The following is a 16490-nucleotide window of genomic DNA, read 5'->3' on the forward strand; positions in this document are numbered from 1 at the left end:
ACAGAGAGAAGGAAACAACATGACGCCATTGGACATTCTGGCCAAATTCAATAATGCTGGAGGGTGTGTGGAAGGTTTGCCTCCCACGAAGTTGAACAAAAGAAAATACACAAATGACAGAAAAAAACCCGACATATTAAGCAACATACCTCTGAGTTCAGAAGACAATGAAACAAAAAGACAAAGAAACCCTGCAAAGGAAGTAGAACGTAAACATTTTAGGAGGACTTTCAACTGCCAAACTTTGGAAAATGTAAAAAGACGTACCTGCAATGAGTTGAAAATCGCAAATATATAAAGGAATGGCAAGGAGTGCGTGTTGACAGCTAAAACTCCAAAGATCCAGGAAATGCCAAGTATGGGTAGAAGTACTGCCACAGCCTTTGCGGTGAGCCTTGAAGGACAAATCACATTTTTAGTTTTGGTGTACTGAAGGGGTGTGAATTGTCTAGTCACTGACGATTCGATTCGTATCACGATTCACAGGTCACGATTCGATTCGATACCGATTAATCCCGATACGAATGTATAAGTCGATTGTTGCAATTTTTTATTTTTTATTTTTTTACTTCAAATTTTGAACATACTAATCGGTAAACTTGTCCAGTGTAAGATTTGTATGAAAATGTATTCTTTATTCATCTGAAACTTCCGTCTTATACAGGTTGTAATCTGTTTCATGTTTGAAACAGCATTGAAATAAAATGTTAAGGTTTAATGTTCCATTAATATAACATTCTTCCATGCTTAAGGTGTGAACCCTAACCCGAAGTAAGACGTTTTGTTGAGTATTTTTACATTAAAAATGTAAGTTTAAAAATCGATTCAGCTGCCTATTGAATCGATTCGAGAATTGCGCGATTTAATATCGCGATATATTGCCGAATCGATTTTTTCCCCCAACACCCCTAGTGTACTGTATACCGAACGGAAATTTCAGCAATAACTCAAAAGAAAAGTCTGATGAAGAATATAGACAACACTCACTTCACTGCATTGGCATCCCCGTGAACTTTGTAATTCTCGCCACTGATCCGAGATATGATTCTGGTTACCGATATCAAAATACCAACGTTTACCTGGAAATCGTAAAAGTAAATAACACATGAGATATAGAAAAAAACGACAATGAGACAAAATGACATCTGGTTTCTACTAGCTGGGATTGACTAGACTCTTACACGGAACACAGATTCATGCTAGAAAATGAAATTAAAACAAAAAACAACACATGTAAATCTTACTCACCACAATGACACACAATGCTGGTGCCACAAAGGCCCAGATGGCTCCATTCTTCAGGGACAGCCAGCAGCTGAGAAAGCAGGGCAGAGGAAAACTGGCATGTTATGTTATGCCTCCAAATATGTTATTATTTTAAGAGTGTCGCTGTGCAAAAAAAAAGAAGCAATTCTTCAACAGCCTTCAAATGATGAAGATGATGATGCAATGCCGCTAAGCTATGATGGAGTATTTAATTCAATTCGCTGTTATTCAATGATGTTCATTTTTCCATCTTACATGCATATTATTACACTTACTTGTCAACCTCCCCATAACTGCCCAATGCTGATGTCATGGACACCACGCAGATCACCAGTGGGGATCCTGGTAAAAACAACAACAAGAAAATGTTTAAAATAAAACGACAAAGCATGTACTCGTGTCCATCATTGACAGACAAAAAAAATAATAATAATGAGATGACACACTAAGTTCCAATTGCATATTATTGGATAGTTATCAACCGCTATTGACCCTCTGGCTTGTTATGTCATCGAAAATATTGTCCAACATACTGTTACTCATTGTCAAGCTCAAAGGTTCTTTGCGCAGTACACCACGTTCAAACAATAATCAGCTTGATAAAAACGCGATTGTCTCAATGTACTTTCATTTGTTTTCGGGCTTATTGTACATATTGTACTGAATGTCGACTCTCAGACCAGTCTTTAGCATAATTTACATTTAGCCACATAAAAAGAGCTACTCTAGAGTGGACTAAAGGAAGCATCAGGGGGGGAAAAAAAAGCATAATGTTGCCACTAATGTGTTCAACATGGGAAAAGGGGCGTTCCTCTGCAGTCATGGTATACAACAGGCTTTTTTTTTTTTTTTTTTTTCAGAATAAGATCCAGAGACGAAGAGGCAGTTGTTACTGTGGAATGCGATTCAAAACAGATGTGCACCGTATAGAACATCGGTATCCAAACCACGGCCCGGGGGCCATTTGCGGCCCGCCGTCCATTTTTCAGTGGCCCGCGACATATGCTAAAAATGGCATTTGACTCAGTTCAAATCAAAGAAACAAAACAAAATGTTTGGAGATGGTCAAATTAAGAAGGGAGGGTATCGAAAAACAGGTGCCATTAAAGGTTATTTTAGTTCACTAAAACTAATGAAAAAACTAAAACTAAAATTCAAAAAACAATATTGTTACCAAAATAAAATAAAAATGCTTTTAAAAAACGAAAACTAACTGAAACTACATTTTATGTTTACAAAACTAACTATAAGTATAACAAAAATGTCTTTCGTTTTAGTCTTTGGTCATTAATTTAATGCATGAGCCTTTTAGGGATGATTTTAAATGTGATTGTTAGTAGATTTATTTTGATATCAACCAGAATAATGACGTTTGAAAGTATGTCACACAGAAGTGACGTCATCTAGCAGCAGCCAATAGAAAAGCACCAAAAGATGACGTCACTCCCATGGTTTTTTTTAAAAAATATTGCGCACAATACACATTTAAAAAACAAACAACTAATACTAATACTGAAACAAACAAACTAAACTAAAACTAAGCATTTTTAAAGAACTAAACTAATAAAAACTAACAGAAGCACCCTGAAAACGAATCAAAACTAACTAAAATGAAAAATTCCCAAACCCTAATAACCCTACTGTCATATTACAAATGAATTGGTTTATATACTGTAGCATTTTTCTAACTATGCAAAAGCACAAATCAATTATTTGTACAATTTTTAGGACTAAACAATTTCTCTTCATAACATGATGTGGCCCTTGCGTCCTTCTCATTTTCTGTATGTGGCCCTCGAATGAAAAAGTTTGGACACCCCTGGTATCGAACATGTAACCAGTAAAATCACGTTTACAATAAAAATCTGAAATCAAGACAATGGCGTCATTTCGAATGCAGCCTGTAACTGAAGGGCGCCTGCTTAGTCAGAGACAAAAGACTGACTTACCCCAACCGATGCCGTAGTAGTATATGTGTTTACTGCCTTCAGAACCAAACACCTTGACCACCATGCTGTACAGGTGGAGGCCCTCCACGAGCATCCAGGCAAACGCGCTCAGAAAGAAGAAGTGAAGCAGGACAGCCATGATTTTACAAGGCAGCTGGCAACAGAAATATCGGCCAAACATCCACATTGTCGGTGTCAGTTTGTTGCGTCACTGTCTCAATGAGCGAGCACAGTGACCAGTATAATTAATTACCGTCCCCGGGTCGAAGCTGGCACTGATGAGCAGCAAGATCTCGGCAACCAGAATGGCAAACGACAGGTTGGCGTGGATGTGATAGCGCTGGTTCCGGATGGTGCTCACTGACCTGCAAAAGCGAAAAGCGGCACAGGGAGAAGTCAAATTCATATTAGTAGTCATTACTGTACTATAACTTAAAATGTGTTAGAGCTGTTCTTATGAATACTTTACCAGAATATTTGCTCAAATTTTGCACGTTGAACAATTCACCTGTTTCTCTATGCCATGTTAGATTAATTGAAGGCGCTAAATCAAGGCTGGCAACTGGCGGCACATGTGGTCGTGTCCACACTGAGTGTCGCCCAATTAATTAAAAAATAATCCAAATAAAAAATACGTATTTTCTAAGGAGTGGTGAATGATCAATGAATGGATGGATGGGGTTTGATAGATGGATGGATTATTCATTCACAACATTGTGGTGCAGAATGTAAGTAACAGTTTTTGTATGTATATGACATATTGTCACCGGTCAATTGATTGAAGATTTTTCTTTTTTCTTCATGTTTTTTTTCTTTTTTTCCCCCACATTTTACTCTCTGTCTTATTATGTAACTTGTGGTAACATACCCAATTTCCCTAGAGATTTAAAAATATTCTGATTTGGATAGCATTCCAGTAAGATGTAGTTTTTGAAAAAAAAAAAAGTCACATATTCACAACTTACTTTCGAACAAATACAGTAACTTTATTACCAGGGCTAATGTGACCCAAACCAAGTGAAAAGCAGACGTTTACATGAAATATAAGTAATATTTAGACAGAAGGGTATAAAAGATGCATACATGGATTACCATTAAGTCATAATAATGATATACTCACGATAGGACGGCAAATGTGACGAGAGTGATGACCAGACAGAAAATGGAAATGGAGCAACCAACGTAGCCAATGGTTGACAGTGCCACCCGGTGGCCGGTGGTGAGCTGTGCACAGAGACACAAAAATGTACGACCCATGAATTTCTTCCAACATTTTGTTCACATTAGTTAGGAAATCGTAGCACCCACAATAAAACTGGGTATGGCTGTCACTAACAGTCATGAAGCTTTAATAAAATGACTTGAAAATATGGAATATTTGATCACGGTTTTAAATAAACATGCCAATCAGCATCATGCATTATTACACATATTTAGGCCTACCGACGCGGCAACATCTTTTTCAGAGTACAGTAAAACATCCATCATTATTGTTTTGGAATAAGTTGAAGTTGTACTTCATTCATACACTGGTGTAGGCCCTTCACACAAAATGTTATTTTAGAGTCTGAGCTATTTCAAGAGGTTGGGTTTGATTCTCTATTAACTGTCTTCGCATGTGCCTTGTCATTACCAGAGTAGAGCAGTCAAGAGACATCCCCAAAAAGGATGTGTGGTACATTCCCCTTGCAGCTGAGGGATTTGGCAGACCACTAATTACAGAGTGACTAAAGGGAAAGAATAGCATCAAATAGACTTCTGCATTTAAATACGGTACTCAACCACTGAGTGGTTCTCTATTTTAAAACGAACAAGCGAAGTGCTGGCCATACTCCAGGGGCTCGTACTGTACATGCTGGCATTTATAGCATTTAGTAAATGCCGACATTTAAGACATACGAATATTTTTATGAATAATACAACACAATTAGGATAGAATAGCCCAAATTTTGATGGGTCGATTTTCATGCCCATCAGTGGGCCTCTTTTGGCACTGCCGTCCTTGAGGCCTGGACCATTGACCGTCGTAGTGACCCAAGAAACCACATTCAATCATGGTTTCCTCCAGTTAGTTCTGTCGAAAAACCAGCAGTGAAAAACCAACGTAGTGATTGTGCAAGGCCTGCTTTATGATAGACCGAAACCGAGCAGCAGGGGAGCAAACGGGGCTTTGAGGACAGCCACTGAACTACAATTAACTGACGAGTGCACCAGCCTCCAAAGTAAAGGAAAGTGGGTGAAGAGTTTTGAAAACATGTTCTACATAGATGTGCTCCATTTACGGAGGCCCTAAGGTGACATGGTAGAAGAAAAAAAACAACTTTGCGATCAGAACGCAAAGTTGTTTTGCGAGGGAACGCAGTTATTTTTTTCCGCCTACCGTGTCACCTTAGCTGCGCCGTAAACACTTCCGGGTCATCTTCCATGTGTACAAAAGCGACGAGGATGGAACGTTTGTAAACATGCAAGAAAACAGTGGGAAAGCTTTCCCAAAGCGACTAGGATGGAGCATGTATTTTTCCACTGCTTTGTTTACACGTCGCTTTTGTTCACATGGAAGATGACCCGGAAGTGTTTACGGCGCAGCGAAGGTGACATGATAGACGAAAAAAACAACTTTGCGTTCTCTCGCAAAGATTGCGTTAACGCAAAGTTGTTTTGCGAGGGAACGCAAAGTTTGTTTGTTTTTCTTTCTACCATGTCACCTTAGGGGCTCCGTACTCCATCAATAGCTTAACATAGCAAGCAAAAATAGCAAAGGCCTGCAAAAGTCTGTGTCCTCATTCTGAGGCGTTTTGCATCTCATAGCAAAACGCCAGAGTGACGTGTGGTTCCAGTTAGAGCGAAACGGAACTGATTCATTTTTGGCCATCGTTGCACTATGTTTACATATTATTGCCTAATTAGATTATAAACTGCTAATGTGCAGCAGATTTTGCTTTCTCTCTCAAATAGGAGTTGTGTTTGTATTTACCAGCAAGCACAAGCGTGTAGGTCTGCGCTTTTCATCTATGTCCTCACTGGGTGTTGACAAGCAGACACGCCGTGCAACTGTTGCTTTGCTGGTGCCTTTTATCAGACCACATAAACACTTTTTTTCCCCCTTTTCTTAAACTTACATGTAATTGACATCATGTGCCTCACAAAGAGACGATAGAAACGTGTGACTTATCCCAGGAGCAGTCATCATATCAATATCAAAAATGTATACTGTAAATAAATATAATGACAACATATACAGCGGACTGGTAATTTAGGTCATCATCATACTGATGCCAGGGTATCGATATTGGGCCGATACCCAGCCTGATTTCAAGGTATCGTTCTCGCGACAGTGGCCCATAACAGTATTAGCCGCCCTCTTGTGGCTGTTTTATGATCACAAATTCGAAAAATAGAATATTGCCATTATTTTCATGCAATTTTAAGGAAAAAGACTATATTGGGATTTTTTCAGACTGATACCAGTACAAATACTCAATTCTTGAGCAGTCACCAATACCACTAAGCACTTTTGATACATAAAATCCCCCCCCCCCCCAAAAAAAAAAACAAAAAACAAAAAACAAAAAAACAATGACAGATAATTATAAAGAAAGGCCAATATATGCCAATATAGCATTACACTTAAAAATTGCATGAAGTTAATGGCAATTTTCTATTCCTCTAATTACTCATTTAGAGTTTGTGAAAATGGCCACAAGAGTCGTGAGTACCAATATCTTGAAATAAGGCTACCAGGTATCGGTATTAGCCCGATACCATTACCTGGTATTGGTGCTCGCTCATTTCTAAAATTGGCCTATAAAGGTCTTTCTATTAAATTATCTGTTTTTGTTTTGTTTTGTTTTTTTTTCAGAAAATGTTATCTATCAAAACTACTTGGGGTATCGGTATTTAGTATCAGTATCAGTCTGAAAACAAGTGGTATCAACAACAGAACAGTAACGAAAAAAAAAAAAACTTTTAAAAAAAACAAGTCAGCTCTGTCTTAAGAGTTCAGAGAAATTGGGCATTACGTCAGCATTCCTAGAGGCCTTTTTTTTGTGTGCATATTTTCTTGATACTGGTCTGATAGTACAGCAAACGTTGAGCGACTTAAATGTGTGGCATTAACTGCATACCTTCAAGGGAACAACTTGCATAAGAATGGCAAAGTTGGTGAGGTGGTTGCACAAACACACAGAGTAGGACATGTTTCCTTCTGAACGCACACAACCTTGATTGGACCAAACGCCCTCCTTGGAACTGAAAAAGAAAACATTTGTTGTTACAATAGGAAAAAAAAAAAAAAACTAGCTCAAAAACATATTTAGGTGATGTTTTGGTGTTTGCAGAGATGAAACATAGTCATCCATTTTGAGAGGGAATTATCTACACTTGAACTCACTAGGGCCTTTCCCCATTGTGGTCGCTTACGCTCTCTCTTTTTTTTTTTTTTTATTTTATTTTATTTTTTATTTTATTATTATTATTTTTACTTTGGGAGGGAGAGAGACAAAAAAAGGAATAATCAGCAATATTAAAATAATAAAAGACTTGCAATATTTCAGTTGATTTGTAATGAATCCAGAATGGATGACATTTTTTTATTTATTTTTTTTATTGCGTTACAGAAAATAAAGGACACAATATTCACATTTTTTGAGACAGTCCTGTTGAACAAGGATGAGCAAATTTGTGATATTTCTATGATTAAATGAAGCTGAAGTGCCACGATCAATTGCATGCAATTTTCCCTGTTGAAGGAATAATGCATGTACAGTTAATCACTCACAAAGACACACCCACCTATAGTCCAGGAAGGCACAGTACAGGAAGATTTTATTGCTCTGATTTAACACTTGTTCCTGCTGTTCTTCACTCTGAAAAGATAAAATAATATAGGACTTATTAAAAGGGTATGATTTACTTTGTAACCCCCCCCCCCCAAAAAAAAAAGGATGAAACATATATAAAAGTAGTTTTTCTAGAGCAGGGGTGTCCAAACGTTTTTCATTTGAGGGCCACATACAGAAAATCAGAAGGACGCAAGGGCCGCATAACGTTATGAAGAGAAATTGTGTTTAGTCTTAAAAATGATACAAATAATTTATTTGTGCTTTTGAAAAATGCTACAGTATATAAACCAATTTATTTGTAATATGGCAGTAGGGTTATAATAGTTTTGGAATTTTTCATCCATCCATCCATCCATTTTCTTGACCGCTTATTCCTCACAAGGGTCGCGGGGGCTGCTGGCGCCTATCTCAGCTGGCTCTGGGCAGTAGGCGGGGGACACCCTGGACTGGTTGCCAACCAATCGCAGGGCACACAGAGACGAACAACCATCCACACTCACACGCACACCTAGGGACAATTCAGAGCACTCAATTAACCTGCCATGCATGTCTTTGGAATGTGGGAGGAGACCGGAGTACCCGGAGAAGACCCACGCGGGCACGGGGAGAACATGCAAACTCCACCCAGGAAGGTCCGAGCCTGGACTCGAACCGGAGACCTCAGAACTGGGAAGCGGACGTGCTAACCACTCGACTACCGTGCCGCCTGGAATTTTTCATTTTAGTTTTTATTTTATTTTGAGTTTTGTTTTTTGAAATGTAGTTAGTTTGAATTAGTTTTCAGGGTGCTTCTTAGTTTTATTTTTTATTTTTTATTAGTTTTAGTTCTTTAATAAATGCTTAGTTTTAGGTTAGTGAGTTTCAGTGTTAGTTTTAGCTCTTTTTTATTTTATTTTATTTTTTTAAATGTGTATTACTTGTGCGCTATATTTAAAAAACACGATGGGCGCGGCGTCATTATTCCGGTTTATATCAAAATGAATCTTCTAAAAATCACATTTCAAATCATCCCCAAAGGCTCATGCATTCAATTAATTCCCAAAGACTAAAACGAAGGACATTTTTGCTATAATTATAGTTAGTTTTATTTTAGTTAGTTTTGTAAACATAAAATGTGGTTTCAGTTTTTTTTTTAAAAAGCATCTACATTTTTATTTTATTTTGTTAACGATATAGTTTTTTGAATTTTAATTTCTTCGTTAGTTTTAGTTAACTAAAATAACCTTTAATAGCACCTGTGTTTTTCGACACTCTCCCTTCTTACTTTAACCATCTCCAAACATTTTTGTTTTGAGTCAAATGCCATTTTTAGCATATGTCGCGGGCCACTGAAAAAATGGACGGCGGGCCGCAAATGGCCCCCGGGCCGTAGTTTGGACACCCCTGACCGAGAGCCTCAAAATGAAACCAGAGTATTATCTTATAACAGCCTAAAAACAAATAAACGCGCGAAACAGGCTTGGAGGGGAAAAAAACGAGACTATCACTCAACATCTAAAATCAATTAAAATCCCTTCGTCCTTGATAATTTAATTGGTGTTTAATGCACTCGTTCCAAAACAAGTCCATAATTAAGAGAATGTGAGTCCCCAATGAGCATGAGCTAATGACTGGGGCGCAGACTTTGTTGTTAGGTCAAAGCACAATCCGTGTAGTCACCAAAGCCGCACAAAACACTCAAATTTCTCATCTCTTCCTGTTGACTCTCAGACTCAAATCATTCGGCGAACTGCGTCTGCACCATTTCCCTTCTGGAAAAGTGCGAGTCAGAGCGGAACCGACAGTCGGACCGTTTTCTGGCCCGTTGGTCCGGTGATTCATTCGTATTACGTTGCGTAGCGCAAACGCCTTGACTTCATCGCACTCTCATTATGTCCGTTACGCACGTTCGGATCGATTGTGACACACCAGATGAGAGATATTCATGTGGCCGATTAGTCCACAATCGCAGGCCATGAGGAGCTTCAAGTATAGCTGATTGCACTACTGAGAATCGTATCTGCTCCTCCTCCTTATTTGGTGTGTATAAAATCGCACTTAACGGAGCCAGGCTGTAAATGGAAGTTTGTAAGACTCACTTTATCGTCTTGTATTGCTTGCAGCAATGAACGAAGACTAATTATGCAGACCAAGCACTGAAGAGAAAACTTGCATGTCCTTGCGGAAAAGTGCCCATAATGATCAAACGCTCAGCGTGACTCGATACTGGAAGCATTCGATGACTTGGAGAGGGGTCAAGTCACCATGAGTTGCCAGAACAGCTTCAGTAAATCAGATGGCACATGGGTTTGGTTCAGTTATTTCCCCAGATTCTGATGGTATAACCAGGAGCAAAAAAATATGACACTTTCACGCCAGTTACAGCTGCGCTCGTAAACATGAAAAGAAAAACACTTTTTTTTTTTTCAAAAAACAAAAATTGTTCGCTTATTTCTGTAATCCTTCATGAAAGAACACTGATTATCTTCTGGGTTTCATCAAAATAAGACACTTGCAAACATCTGTGTTTTAACTTTGGAAAACAATGACCGAACCGGTCAGGTAACATAGTACAACATCAATCCACCTTTTTTCCTTTTTTTTTTTTTTTTAATCACTAGACAAATACGAAGTATGAAATACATCAATAGGGTGAGCTGGCCTTGGACGCGCTCAGGAGTTCTCTATCAAGAACTACAAGTAGCTTGCAACAGTGGTGGCTGAGTTGACCAGAATGGAGGCAAAAATTGCTTGAAATGGGCAGAATGCAAGTCGATCTTACTCTTCTGGAAGCCGCAACATGTGTGAAAGCTGATCCGAGCTACTGGTGAACGAGAAAAAAATGTGCTTGCCTCGGCTGCTCGCCTGGCGGGGTGGACCTGCTGGTGGCGTCTGTGGACCGATTCACCACTTCCTAATGACTGGGACTCGCCGCAATCTACACACGGACATTCAAGATGAACTGAGCAAGCAAGCAGTGTCTGAGATGGATGGATGGATAACGATATGAATTAACGACTATTCTCAACAATGTATATGACTGATGCGTTGTAGAAATGGATCGATGGGGACGGGTCTCGAATAAGCCATCGGCTTCTACCCGTCAGCCCTTCTTTCGGATGTCAGTGTTGCAAATGATGTGATGTGATTGATGGAATGAGTCCGAAAGGAAAAAATGAATAAAACAAAACAAACAAACAAACACCAATCACTGATTAATAAACACAAGTCAGGGAAAAACACTTTTGTAATACTTAAATGCAAAATTCAAATGAATCCTATTAGTCGATTAATCGATTGAATAATCCTTAGATTAATCGATTCTAAGAATATTTGATCGTGACAGCACTAAATACGTACATTAACATCTTAATTTGGGTGGCGCGTTTGTAAATGTGAACTTATTCTTCTATCAATACGCAGAACTACAAGTTCTTCAAATCCTTTGGATCCAACCAGCCCGCCGCAATATGATTGGCCGCCTGCTGCATCCATAAATCATTTTTCAGCAGGGTGAGTCCTACCTGGGACAACAGGTGGATTCAGAAGAATGCAACTGCTGCACAATGTCAATGGAAAAAAAATAAACTTTAAGACTTTTTAAAGCCGTGGTATACTCGGAAAATGACATTTGATGATACATATCATTGGTTATATCATTTTAATCATCATCATCATCCTGATATCGTAGATTGTTGCACTAATGCAGCAAAATGAGCAATCTTCGTTGTTCTGCCTGTTAGCAATTAGCAACATCGATTTCCATGAAACATTGTGGAGGTGACACACGTGCAGAGAAATATATTTGTGTTGTTTTGTTTTTTTTCCATTTTAGCTGCAGTGGAACTTTCCCCCTAACCCCAAAATGCAAATGGTTGACTCCTCTCCATCTATTCCAAACGTCTGACATCATTTGAACCACAAATAGCCTGCAAATTAACGCACACATACAGCGCCACGATTTTATTTTATTTTTTTGCTGTTTGCCTCATGAAGGACGTGTTGTCCCTCACCTGGTGAATCAATAATTGCACGATCCTACTGTCTGAAGTTGAATAAAAAAATAAAATAAAATAAAAATCCTTCATAAGGATTACCAGTCCAGTGTCGATACTGTCCAAAGTTAGCAACGATAAGCTCCCAGTTGACCCATGACCCGAATGAACACAGAACAATGGAATGATATGAAAAATGTTCTGCATTTAAAAGACTCGTACACCTTTGAAAGTACTGAATATGACCTTTCGGATTGCATAGTGCGTATTGTCTGGAGGACTTTTTTTTTTTTTTTCTCTCGACCTTCCAGGTTCTTTGCTTGTTTCCACTCATCATTGTTGAAAGTGGTGGACTCTTGTTGCCCGTTCTGTACTCAAGGTTTTGTTTGATCGATTCATTCCTTGGCTCGGTTCCAACTTCCTTTGTTCCGCCCAAGTGATTATTGCTCGTGTTTGTTTGTTCATTTTCCTGTCGTTTTAATCAACTGTCAGCTTCGCAAGTTCCTGCAAGTCTGCTCCTAATTGTGTTCCCACTCCGCCCATTGTGACAACGTCTTAAAACCATTCGGGGGTTCTGGATGCAAACATCCTTAGTCATTGTTTCATATCAAAGTATTCACGTTTCCGCCTTTAATTTGTCACTCGTCTGTACTTTTTACTACTTGTGGAAAGTACTGCTTTGCTTGGCTTAGTTTTCTCTTGAAGCAACCCCCCCCCGCCAGCAACTCTCTGTTTGCGGTGGATCCAGAATGTGGTTTGGACTTGTTATCCGAGTAAAGATGCAGGAAAAACCAAAGTCACTGGCGAGTGTTAAAATGCACTTAGCGATCTGGCCAAGCGCGCCACTTTTGTTTCCCGGGTGTCCTATAAGGCCTCGCTCGGCACGTCCCAGCCAAGAGTGCAGCTGGTTGCTCCAACGCGTGATTAACAACAGAAGGCAAGCAAACGCCATCGTGGAAATTCCTCTGAGCCTCGTAAGAAAAAACAAAAAACAAAAATGAAAAAGAGACTCGACGCTAATGAGCGACGGGATAATAATAAGAGAATATTTGGAAAGTGGGTCAAAACAGCTTTTTCAAGCGTCTCTGCTGTCTTTGTTGATGCAAATGTCACCCACAATGATAAATATCTACAGCTGCTACTTTGATGTCTTGACTACTCTATTCAATTCAATAATAAAACAAAAGTGTTTTTAACAAGAACTATTGTTATAAACCCACGGCCCTCATGAGGGTAATCAGGACACCGAGAGGACGGACGTTGTTCTAAAGAGATATGAGCGTGATGGTGGCGCATGTGATTAGCTCATTTAAATATTTCATATCACAACTCGGGCAATTCTGCGTGAAATTTTGCATGTTGTCCCTCTCTGTGTCCTCGCCCCATCGCCCGCTTTACAAAAAATAAACATTCACGTTAACGTTAGATGAATTGAAGGCTCAAAACTGGCCACAAATGTGAATGTGAGCGTGAATGTGTCTACTTTAAATGTGCCTTTTGATTGGCCGCTCACTCCCTCACCGTCACCCTGAAGAGAATGAGCACTACAAAATGGATGTATGATGATGATGATGAGCCAAATGAAAGATGAAAAAATAAATGAATAAACGTTTGAAACACACTTTCATTTTTTCTTCTTTTTTTTTTGTAAAGCACTTTGAGATGCATTAGTATAATAAGGTGCTATATAAATAAAGTTGAATTGACTTGTCTTGAAATGTTGCATGGAAAAAAAATAATTTGAATTGTTTTTACATTGAAAAATATATCAAAATTTCTCTGACAATTGTGAGAAAACATCTTTTTCACGATCCTAAAGGACCTGTTGTTTAAATCACAATCCAGAGCATGAAATAAATCTTAAAAAAAAAAAAAAGTGGTTTAATTAAAAAATACGTGCAATAAGAATTCACATGTAAAACAGAACCTATGGTGTTCCACAGGGTTCAATTCTGGAGCCTCTGTTGTTGTTGTTTTTTTTTTGTTTTTTTTCTCCCCCGCCCCCCGAGAGCTCAGTATTATTCATTTTGACAGCTTTCCTGAGTCAATATGTCATCATCATCTCTCTCATTTCTTTTGTGTGTGCGTGCATTCGTGCGAGTTTGTGCTCTATAATTCACTTGAAACCTGATATAAATCCAACACCCTTCCATTTAACTAGATATTTCAGAGTCCAGCCAGAGTCGTGAAGTTGCCCGGAGACCAGTGGAAGGATCAAAGAAAAGAAAGATGAAACAAAGTGAAATCCAACACCAACCCGACACCACCTTCCACCCACGGAGTTACAAATCCAGAATCTTTCACCAAGCCCAGCTACATCTAAATTCCAAGAGAGTAAGGGAGACTTCAAGAGACCAGAGGTAAGACTAAAGGAAGGAAGGAAGAACAGATGAAGCAGTGTGAGATTCACAAACACCAGCCTCCATTGATCTGATTCTTTTTGAGTTTCAGTAGATGCTGGTGTGGTGGATCTGGCGCGCATGAGAACCTCCACCAAAGAGTGACGTTGTCAACCTCGGTCCCACAAGGAAATGAATGTGCACATAGAACTGGTGGGGTACCTCCAAGAAGGTTAAGAAGCACTGTTCTAGAATATGACGGAGAGCAGACTCAGTCTTACACATAATAACGTTTTTTTTTTTTGGTCTGTGAAGGGTTGGCTGTAAATCCTTATAACAGTATGTGGACTTCCAATCTGCATGCATGCAGTTGGGACGCAACTGGTCCCAAGTGAGGTCATCGCGTCAGGGGACACATCATAAGACATGCAGCTGTGGTTCTTACTCAGTCTCTGAGGTGGACACTCAAAACAAGAACGTGTTGATAGTCATGCGGTGAGTGAGGAAACTTTGGCAAAATGAAACGACTGCGGGAGTTGTTTTTGAGACATTTGCAGTGCGTGGGCTGAATAACCGATTTGAAATAAAAGAAAAAAGAAAAAACAGCACAGCTAACATTTGTATGAACAAGTTGGTACTTTTCCATGAATGGACTGAATTCATTTTAATTCCCACATGCTTTTTGTATGAGCCCAGTGTCGTGTTTCTTTGGCCTTTGTAAAGTAAAGCCATATTGAGCTTTGGCAGAGTCGTTTAAGAATGAGGAACATATGGAATCATATGTTGATATCTTATAGAAATGATTGGTCTTCACAACGCTGTTTTTGATCAGTGCTCAGATGTAGATCACACTTTTTTTTTTTTAACGTAATCTTAAACATTTATTTGCTGAAAATTCTCTTAACGTTACCCAAAACCTACGATTCGATTCAGAATCGATTTTCGATTCTCGATTCAACCGATTTTCGATTCAAAACGATTTGATTGACAAATGATTCCTGCTTCAATTTACAGATACGCACGACATTGTCATGATCGACTCCAGTCTGCTTTGCAAGACAAAATGACAAATAGAGACATTAAAGTCTTTGTTTTTGTTTTTTTGTTTAAACATTTATTCATTTTGTATTGTAAGTGCCTTTTTCCACAAAAACAGCATGTGGGCTACAACTGCCTTTTCCCCTTCTTCTTCATTTCTAATTTAAATAAAATCGATTTTTGGATTTTAATATAGATTCAATTCGATTAATAAATGAGAATCTCGATTCTTTTATGAATCGATTTTTTTTGGCACACCCATAATATATAAATAAATATATACATATATTAATAAATGTCTTTTTTTTTTTTTTTTTGGCGACATTTTATTATATATCGCAAGTAGGCCTACCGGTATTGTTATTTGGTATTAGTGACCACGCAAGAGTTGAGTCTTGTACTGGTCTGAAAAAAACATCCCTAGAAAATACAATTGATGCTGTTTGCTGGTGCGCTTCGCAGTTCTCAGTTGCTTTTTTGGTTTTCTTTTTTGTGGCTCGATCCGGCACCAGTTGTCATGGTAATGAAATCTCTATTAGGCATTTACTCCGAAGTATTTAGGGTAGGGTTAGCGTCGTCTCACTTGTAAAAAGACGGTGCCCTCCCCTCAAAAAAAGGTTTCTGAAGAAAACAAAAAGAAAGCTTTCCCTCATTGGTACAGGTAGATTACAAATCCACAAACGGGCCTCATGAGGCGAATCTGCACTTTTCCTCTCCTGTTTACCTGTCAACCATTTGTCTTGGCCTCTTGATGAGGTCACCAAACTAATGGCGTTTTATACGCCTGTCTAACGGCGGGATCAAAATCTGTTTTTCATGTCCTCTCATTTTTGACCCCATTAATCTTCTTTGCTCATCAAGTACGTAAGCCTTTCCGTTTATTGACTTCATCCTGCCGCTTTGAGGGAGGAGAAGAGGACGCGCAGGAGGTGTCAGTGATTTGACTCAAGTATTAATGTTTAACTACAGGGCCCAAAGGCTCCCACTCCCCCGTTCCCCACCTCCATCTGAACAAGTTCAGACAGCGCTAATAAATCTCTGATGGTGCCAGGTTCTAATCAACAATGAAGCTGAGTGGCGTGA

At 38.9% G+C, this 16490-nt stretch overlaps 1 protein-coding gene and 1 long non-coding RNA gene across 5 annotated transcripts in view; one reads left to right on the forward strand and one right to left on the reverse strand.

Annotated features, from left to right (window-relative positions):
* The window catches only part of LOC144018824 (uncharacterized), a 19231-nt gene extending 3680 nt beyond the window's left edge, over positions 1–15551 (forward strand). For 2 of the 3 annotated variants that reach the window (XR_013283530.1, XR_013283531.1), the window contains exons 3-4: positions 14192–14390; positions 14482–15551. This is a non-coding gene — a long non-coding RNA (uncharacterized LOC144018824). The remainder of the gene's footprint in view (positions 1–14191; positions 14391–14481) is intronic. The other variant, XR_013283532.1, reaches the window with a different exon arrangement.
* adgrd1 (adhesion G protein-coupled receptor D1) overlaps positions 1–16490 on the reverse strand; it is a 32786-nt gene that overhangs the window by 2203 nt on the left and 14093 nt on the right. For both annotated transcript variants that reach the window (XM_077521401.1, XM_077521402.1), the window contains 10 exons: positions 8007–8080; positions 7340–7463; positions 4336–4439; positions 3469–3580; positions 3216–3369; positions 1542–1608; positions 1249–1315; positions 988–1079; positions 268–394; positions 150–191 (listed from right to left, as the gene is read on the reverse strand). In XM_077521401.1, the coding sequence (XP_077377527.1) occupies positions 150–191; positions 268–394; positions 988–1079; positions 1249–1315; positions 1542–1608; positions 3216–3369; positions 3469–3580; positions 4336–4439; positions 7340–7463; positions 8007–8080 (963 nt within the window). The remainder of the gene's footprint in view (positions 1–149; positions 192–267; positions 395–987; positions 1080–1248; positions 1316–1541; positions 1609–3215; positions 3370–3468; positions 3581–4335; positions 4440–7339; positions 7464–8006; positions 8081–16490) is intronic.

The sequence above is a fragment of the Festucalex cinctus genome, chromosome 5 (assembly GCF_051991245.1).
Source record: "Festucalex cinctus isolate MCC-2025b chromosome 5, RoL_Fcin_1.0, whole genome shotgun sequence".
NCBI classification, from domain to species: domain Eukaryota; kingdom Metazoa; phylum Chordata; class Actinopteri; order Syngnathiformes; family Syngnathidae; genus Festucalex; species Festucalex cinctus.